The following is a 9,322-nucleotide window of genomic DNA, read 5'->3' on the forward strand; positions in this document are numbered from 1 at the left end:
AGCCGATGGGGTTAGACAAGAGGACATGGAGTCACAAAGCCACAGGCCCGTCATCCTCTGCTGCCCTGAGACGACACACTGGCAGGAGAGGGATGCATCTGGGCAGAAGAGGTGGGAACAAGTCCCTTTAACAAAGGTTCCCATGGCGATGTCTGGCTCAGCCTTGACTTATTGCTCTCTTCTTGAAGGGTGTTGGCCAAGAACTGAAAAGGACATCATCTCCCTTAGAATGTAGATGTCCTGCTGTTTTCCAAGGTTTCAGAACTGGCTGAGAGAAAAGTATGCCTTCTATATGTACATGGAAGGAGCAAGTCTTCAGTATCTTACCAAGGGCATGTTAGTTACTCTAGCTTTCTAATGCCATTCACATATAACTTTTGCCACCACCAAGCAAACAGAATAAAGATGCTGATATTTTACTTCATTAGGATTCATTTTAGAACTCTGGTGCTCTTCCACACAAATGCTCGTGAGACAAAAGAGAATATGCAAAATGAAATCCCAGCCTAGAATTACTTAAAAAAAAAAGCAACAATCTGAACAAAACCAAAAAAATACCCTCTAAATATGGCATGATGGTTATGGTTGCCAATAGAAATGAAAAGAGAAAATGAAATGCGAAACAGACAGAATAAGAACTGGGCAAATAAGCTACGAAGGGGGGGAAATGAAGAAATGGAGACGAGTAACAATAAAAAATGACGTAGAGTTATTGACCCAGCAATTCCACTACTGGGAATATACCCTAAAGAGACCATAACTGACATCCAAGCAGATATAGGCACACCCATGGCTTTGTTCACAATAGCAAGGAGTTGGAAACAACCCAAGTGCCCATCAACAAACGAATGGACAGAGAAGCTCTGCTATATTCACACAATGGAATACTAGGCTGCCTTGAAAAACAAGGAACTCATGCAATATTATTCAAAATGAGTGACCCTGGAGGACATTATGCTGAGTGAAATATCTCAGTCACAAAAGGACAAATACTGTATGGTGCCACTGTTGTAGAATGAGGCTGACGTCAGGGTGGGGGTAAGACTGAGAACAACTGGATAAATTATGTTTACTGCATTGAAGTCGATAAGGGAGAGAACAGTTTAAAAGTAATATATTTTACGGCATTATGATTATTATAAGAGTTTGGAATGAGGGTTGCAGAGTGGAATATACTCGGGATGGGGGTGGGGGTGCGGGGGGATTGTATACCAATGAAGGAGTTTTTCCTTTTGCTTTTCAAGGAGAAGAGCGAACTGGGGGTGGGGTTGGGCAGGGAGAAAAGTGCAACAATGAATGAAAGGAAATCCAAAATCACTGTAAATAGTCATTGAAATTAATTTTAAAAAAAAGAAGTAGAGTTAAAGAAAAGAAAGAAAGAAAATGGAAAGGGGTAGAGGACAGGAAGGAAGATGGCGAAGGGTCCAGGAAGAGCTGTAGACTTCATTGCAGTTACAACAAGCTAGGAGGAAAGGGAGCTCTGGTGGCCTAGTGGTAAGAAGCTGAGCTGCAATTCCCAATGTACATGGTTCAAATCCACCAGCTGCTCCATGGGAGGAAGATGAGTGATTTCCTCTGAAAACCTGCAGGAGAAGCTCTGGCTTGGTCTGACTTGACGGCACACAATAACAGTAAGAGAAAGAAAAAAAGTGGGTTTTTTTTAAAGAGTGAGGAAGAGGGATTAAAAATGTGTATGTGTATAAAACAACTTAATTATTGGCTATCAAATTGAAACGGACTCATATCTGGTCATCTAGTCAGTTTCTAAGGAGCAACTGGTGGATTTGAACTGCCTGCCTTTGGGCTGGAAGTGCAACTCCCTACAGATAACATCACTAGAGCTTGATTTCTGTCAGCTTTGTTCATCTTACAGAATTCAGAGCTATTGTACACAGGGTCGCTATGAGTTGCAGGAGACTCGACAGCACATAACAACAATAACAATGTTCATCGTAGCAAAAAAAACCCTCTACAATGCTGTTTTGTTTTTTTAGGATGAAGATGCACATCTTAGCAATGCTGCTGTTGTTAAGTGCTGTCAAGTTGACCCTGACTCAGAGCAACCCCACGAACGATAGATCAAAAACGTGTCCTATCCTGAACCATCTTCACAATCTCCAATAGGCTCAAGCTCATTTTTACAGTCACTGCGTCAATCCATATGTTAGCTGATTTGAAAACTCCCCAGAGAAAAGAAATCCAGGCTAGAGGCTAGGAAATTGGAGGAGTTAAAATAGAGGCAGGGAGGATCCTGGTTATGAAAGAAGTCAAGAAGAGATTTAGGAATGGGCTGCAAGAGGCCTGCTTGAACTAAAGAGAGTCATCTCTGATAGAAAAGGGAACGAGACCAGGGTAGGATTTAGAGCAACAAGGCTGAAGGGACCGTCAGGAGCCTGAGGACAAGGAACTCATGACCAAATGTTCATGCACCTTTGCAGTTCCTACCAGCAAAAGAGAGGAAGACCCTCAACAAGCTGGATTGACACAGTGACTCGAGCAAGGGGCTCAAGTGTGGCAGAGATGATTGAGGCTGGCACAAGATAAAAAAGGGTTCAGATTTGTTTTTCATAGGGTTGCTGTAAGTTGTACTCAACTTGATGGCACCTAACAACAATTGATAAAGACCAAAATGTATTTCAGAAGAGACTCTGAAAATTATCTCAGAACACAGAAAACCCCCCCAAAACCCAACACCAAAAACACAGAAGAAATGTTGAAGTAAAATAGTTGAACAGACTATTTCAAAAAAGCACCTAGAGAAAACAAAACAAAGGAGCAGAACAAACTACAAACAGTTGGAGTTGCTATGCTACAAGTTGCAATGCTGAAGGGTCCTATAGGCAAAATCTTGAAAAATGCAAGAAACATAGAAAGAAGATGAAAGGCATGCACAAAGTCACTGTACCAAAAACAATTTGCTGACACTGAACCATACCAGGAAGCAGCATATGATCATGTGCCAGTGGTAATGAAGAAAGAAGTTCAAGTTACACTGAAGGCACTGGCAAAAACAAGGCCCCAGAAATTGATGAGCTACCAATTAACATGTCTCAACAAACAAACCTCTTCTTGGATGTGCTCACCACTCTATCTCTACCAGAAAATCTAGAAGACAGCCAACAGAACAGAAGAAGTTCATATATGTTTCCATTACCAAAAAAAGGTGAACCAACAGAATGTGGAAATGATCAAACCATATTATTAACATCACATTCATTAAGAACTTTCTGAATATGATTAAAAATGAGTGAAAGGGAACATTGACAGGGGACTGTCAGAAATTCAAGCTGGATTCAGAAGAGGCTGTGGCTTGAAGGATATCACTGCTGATATCAGATGGATCTTGGCTGAAAGCAGAGAATACTAGATATTTTGTCTGTGTTTTATTGACTATGCAAAGGCATTTGTCTGGATAATAACAAGTTACGGCTAACATTGAGAAGAATGGGAATCCCAAAACACTTAATCATGCTAATAATAATCTAAACATAGGCCAAGAAGCAGTTGTCTAAAAAGGACAAGAGATCACCAATTACACTGTCAAAATCAGGAAGGGTGTGCGTCAGGGTTGTATCCTTTCTCCATACCTATTCATTCTGTATGCTGAGAAAATCATTCAAGAAGCTGGGTTCTAGAAGAAAGAATGTGTCATCAGGCTTAGAGGAATACCCATCAATAACCTGCCTTATACAGATGACACAATCTTTCTTGCTGAAAATGAAGAGGATTTAAAAGTACTTATTGCAGAAGATCGAAGACTACAGCCTTAAATAAGGGTTTAAGGTAAAGAGGACTTAAAGCACTTACTGCAGAAAACCAAAGACTACAGCCTTTAATATGGATTACATTTTAACATCAAGAAAAGAACATTCCTCACCACTGGATCAATAGACAACACGGCGATAGACGGAGAAAAGATCCATGTTGTCAGTGATTTCATGGTGCACCATCAACACCTAAGGTAACAGCAGTAAAAAAGTCAAAGGATTTAGAGAATTCAGAAAATCTTCTGTGAAGGACTTATGTACAGTTTGGAAGAGCAAGGATGTCTCTTTAAGGACTAAGGTGCTCCTTATCCAAGCTACGATCTTTTTAATTACTGTGCATATGAAAATGGTCAGTGAGTAAGGATAAAAGGAAAAGAACCAATGCCTAAAGCTGTGGTTTTGAAGAAGAGTACTGAATATTCCACGGACTGTCAAAAGAACACACACCTATGTCTTGGAGGCAGTGTAAGGATGGTGCAACTTACCTTGGGCACACTGTCAGGATGGGCCAGGCCTTGAAAAAGGACACCATGCTGGGAGAGATTGAGGGGGAGGGTCATTGAAAGAGAGGAGGACCCCTAACAAGATGGACTGATATGGTGATTATAACAACCAGCTTGAAGATGTCAGAGATTGTGTGGATGGTGCAGATAGAGCAATGGTTCAGGTCTGTTTTTTATAGGGCTATTATCAGTTGCCACTCACTCAATGACACCTAACACAACAAGAACAACTGCTAAAGCCAGTGTGGCAATCTTAAATACAAGTGTGAATGGAATACTGGATAAATAGGTAATGGAAGGAATGTAGGATGGAAAAGAAGTGGGGATAAAAACAGCCCGAGATGCCTTTTGTTACCTGAATTTTGCTCACAATTCGTGCATTGCCATGGAAGACACAGCTGTAGAATGAATTAATGAAGACTAGTTTGTGAAGAGGAACTCACTAAATTTGCAGAGGTAAACAATCACTCCCGCACTTTTACTTGGAATATCCCTGGGCCGTCTGCCACTCTATACACATGGCAACTGTGGTTAGAAGGGAGAGGGCAAACTTGTGCCTATACCAAGAGTCCACGTGGCTTGAGGTTATGAAAGGAGTTACTGTTCAGGCTGGAATGTGAGCGAAAAGGAGATATTTTATTCATCCAATTTGGGCCATTTTGCTGTTATATGGAATGCTGGAGAATGATGTTGCAGGAATGTGTATCCATATTTATGAGAACTGTTCTCTGGTGCAGAAATGCCAAGCACATCACATTCTGCATCTCTTCCACTGCCAGGGTTTCATTTTCCCCACATCTTTCACCAGCCATTCTTCATTCTAAGACTACACAAGCTCAAGAAGAATAAAGTTACTACGTTCCTGAGCAAATTGCAAATGCTCTCCCAGGTAATATGAACTTTAAAAGACCCTGCATACTGATTTAAAGGCATCTGCTCCTCTAAAGACGCTGCAAGGGGTAGATATTTTATTCCTTGTACCCCTGACAGTTGCCTTGGGTGTCAAATACATCAAATATAGGGCTTTGCCATTTTTAAGTAGAATCAAGCTGAAGAGGGCTCCTGATCTAAACCAAATAGTTCCTCCCTGACATAAATAGACTAGCATTCTCTGACAAAGGTCTGGTGAAATGATAAAAATTACCTGCAAGTCAGGACTATGAGAACTTTGAGTTTTATCATTAGTTAGTACATATCTCCCAGCCTCAAACCCGAACTCAAATCAACAGGCTAAAAAAAAAAAGTCAACAGGCTCCCTCCCTACCCTGTGATTCTGGGCATCTTTAGGTAATAAGGTAGTTCCAGTGCAAATATAACAATACAGCGGGTGCAGTTTTCAGCTCTACCCTGCACTGCTGCTTATGGCTGTGCTCAGGTTGTTTCTAACTCACAGGGACCCCAGGTGATAGAGAAGAACCACCCCATAGGGTTTTCCCTATTAAAGGCTGCCATCTTTATGGGAACAGATCCAGTTTTTCCCCCCAAGATTGCTCTTGAGTTTGAACCATCAGCCTTTCAGTTAGCAGGTTTCTGCTTAACTATGCTGGCTGAAATGTGATGTTGTCTTGATCACCAATGCAAAGAGCTGTAGGAGCCCTTTGGATTATCATATGCACCCCTTTATTTTCTCAGAGAAGAAACGAGGTTCAGAGAGGTTCAATGACTTCTTACAAGGTCAGATGGCCGGTGGGGACAGAGGCTTGTCCTTCCTTTGTTTTTTTCAGAGGATATTTAGCATACTGGCAATAAAGTAACTGTCTTAGTATTTAGTAGCCGACTTATCAGAAGGACACCAGAGTTGTCTCCACTAACTGACATGTACTATAAATTGTGTTTTCATCATGAAGACATTTTCTTTTTATCCTTAGAAACAAAATCACTTGTTAAGTTTTCCCTTATAATGTGTGGTCTCATGTCACCCTGATCATGAATTCTGTCTAGAAACAGCTTCATGGCAGTGGGTTTTTCTCATCTATGTCTCCACCAAAAAGAAATATTAAAAACATAAAATATTTATCAAAATAAAGTTTGCTTATTTGCCACAGGAACATCGGTGAATGGAAGAGTTCATTTACTCTGAAAAATTCACTTTGCTGCAGCTTATGTATGTCGCACTCATTTATACTGTCATTGTTGTGCCAGTGGAGCTCTCAAAGCCCAGAGTCTCCAGTGGTTCAAATCCACCATAAGCTCCTTGGGTGAAAGGCAGGCAGTCTCCTCTAGTTGTGATTTATACCCTTGGGAATCCAATGGAGGGTCATTATGAATTGGAACAAACTGGAGAGCAGTATGTTTGTGACTGAGTATCACTGAGTGCAACAGACGGGTTTTAGGTGACACTGAACATGAACATGGACACTAGAGGGCGACCTTCCCACAGGCATCATGACACGGGTCTTCTGTGACTTTCTGGAAAGTTTCTCAAGGCACAGAGAAAAATGGCATTTTTCTTTCTTTTTTTTTAAATGGAATTCCAGTAGACATTTTATTTCAAAAGAATGTCTTAATAACCGTGGCTAATCGGTTTGCCAGAACACTGGATGTCCAATAGGTGTTACCGGTTCTCACTCGCTCCTTCATACTCTCTCCAAACACTCACACATACATGAAGACAACTCCAGACATCAAAATGAAAAACCAAAACAGAACAAACAACACATGCCTCTGATGCACCTCAACTCCCTCATTCCATGCTGGAGTCTGCGAGGGGGCGGTCTCTTGGGCTGCTTACTAAGCATCAATAGCAGCATAACCTTGTCATAGAAAAATGCAAAGCATTCATGCAAGTTAATAAAGTCACTACAATTTCTTCCACTTACCAGGAACATACTGCTTAGTCGACTGAAAAATAAAGCACAGTCTTTTGGGGGTGATATAGTTATAGTTCAGGTCACTAAAAAAAAAATAAATCCCTTTTTCTATGCCCATTTCCCTGTTGTTTTCTAAAAATGTATCATTCGAGAGCTGGAGGCGGCAGCTTGTGAATTCATGCAGTAGAATGCAAAATTAGGCCAACCTCATGTGAAGAGATACAGAGCTTGAGAATTCAAATTTCAAATAAAACAGTTATTCTTTTTTCCTCACGTTTCTTCCCGCGTTAACAGAAATGATGCTTCTGGAACATGCCAGATCAGAGTCTTTAAAACTAGGCTTAATTGTTTACAGAGATAACAAGCATTTACCTACTTTTATAGTCTCTTACATTTTCAGCATTGAAGAACTATCATTTTAGGACTGCAAATCCACTTTATGCAGTGACAGTAGCATATGACCATAACAGGTGCTACTGAAGACAACAGATTTAGTTTTTCAAGAACTCAAAAAAAAGCCTTAGTGATATCTTTCCATCATTCCTCATAGAAAGACATTCAGAGTTCAGAGTGTTTTAGGAATAATAACCCCATAATTTCAGGACTTAAGGAAAGAGGAAATACTCAAGGCTTTCTTTGTCCACCAACCTCCTCTCCCTTCTCCTCCAACCTAGAAGTGATAGCTTGAATTTTGTTTCTTCTTTCCTTTTTTTCCCTCTGATTTCTTTCTGAGTCTAAAAATATTAACAGCATGAGCATCCAGAACTTGTTAGGAAATGCTGGAGTTTGAAGGCAGTGTCTGGGTTGGCTCCGAGGGCAGAACTCTGACCTTGGGGGCAGTGGTGACATCAGATATGAAGAACTCAGCAAACTTAGGTGGGGTTCCATGGTAGTGGCAAATTCTTCACTTGCCATATGCTACCTGTGCCCAGCTGAGTATACACAGAGGAGGGGCCCAAACACAGACCACAATGCTAATGCTCAGGAGAAACAGGAACAGTTCAAGAAAACAGAAAACATTCTTTGACTGCAAAGTTCCATCATATCAAGAGTTACTTAGGTCAAGTACTCCTTTCTGCTCCCCATCTCCTCTCCCACCTCCCCTCCCCCACCTGCTCATTCATTATCCATTGATCATTATAGACTTACAAGCAGATGGCAATCAGCGAATCAGCACCCCATTTACAACCTGGATAACCTCCTAGCACACCAATCAACTACTTGCTTACACGATTCTAGAGTGAGTGAATTCTACCAACAGCCAAGCCTTCACAGTCTAGTGAGATCTGAAATGCCTTTGATCCTCTTCCTTTTCTTGGCTTCTTATTATTCCAGTCACACTGAGTGAAGAATTATTATACATTCATTATTAAGGACTTACAACAGGTGCTGATTTTATATAAGAAAACTGGCTCATTCTGCAGAGTGAATAAGGAGCCTTGTGTTATTCTTCCTAAGGCTTGTTATAATGGCCTTGTGTTATTCTTCCTAAGACCAAGTGGTTCAGGGAGAGCCAGATTTACAAAAACAACTGAAGAATTAGAGTTGCACCATTCATTGTCCAATCACAGAGAGCTGGAGAGCAGATAAGGTCACTATTCATGGTTAGAAGCGGCTTCCTCCTAGCCAAGTTCTGCAGCTTCTCTTAAGAATCTGCTCTCAGGATTTGCAGTCATAAATGTGGGAATGACTTGAGAGCAAAGGAGAGGTCATATGATGCAGGCAGGTGTGATGGTGGATAGAAGGTTCACGGATAACTGAGTCAGGTTCAAGAAAACAAACATCCTCACTAGAAGTTAAGTCCTGTAAATCCCCCATCCTCTGGCAAGACTAAGCAAGTGCTTCTGCCCCCTCCCCTTCCCTCCAGAGCTAGCCCCTCCTAGGCTCTGACCTACCAATCTCAAGCTGTCTTCTTACCTGAAGAGTTTTGACTTTGCCCAGGATGTTGTCCTGTGACATTGCTTGAACTGTCTGCTCACTTTCTGCTCCCCCATCAGGGATAAAAATACTGTCATGGGAAAATGCCCGGGTTCCCATAGTATAGTTGAAGGACCTGGAATGCAAATCATGTGCTTCGTTTTATTAGGATGATAAAATTTCTTTTGGCAATACAGTTTCCTGTTCTTCCTGATCTGAGGGGCTCCACCCACATTCCCCATCTCATTCAGAGCACTCCCAGCCAGAACTGTATTCTTTTCTGCTAAGGGCCAGCCAAGGAGTTGGGGAGACAAAACGTCCCACA

At 41.3% G+C, this 9,322-nt stretch overlaps 1 protein-coding gene across 1 annotated transcript in view; it reads right to left on the reverse strand.

The window, feature by feature from the left end:
- Positions 1 to 9,117, reverse strand: part of KIAA1211 (KIAA1211 ortholog) — a 42,914-nt gene extending 33,797 nt beyond the window's left edge. Inside the window, exon 1 of the mRNA XM_006898083.1 lies at positions 8,998 to 9,117. Within this exon, the coding sequence (XP_006898145.1) occupies positions 8,998 to 9,117 (120 nt within the window). The remainder of the gene's footprint in view (positions 1 to 8,997) is intronic.
- Between the last annotated feature and the right edge of the window lie 205 nt (positions 9,118 to 9,322).

This window comes from Elephantulus edwardii, unplaced genomic scaffold (assembly GCF_000299155.1).
Source record: "Elephantulus edwardii isolate Elephantulus edwardi_28Jun2011 unplaced genomic scaffold, EleEdw1.0 scaffold00220, whole genome shotgun sequence".
NCBI lineage: Eukaryota > Metazoa > Chordata > Mammalia > Macroscelidea > Macroscelididae > Elephantulus > Elephantulus edwardii.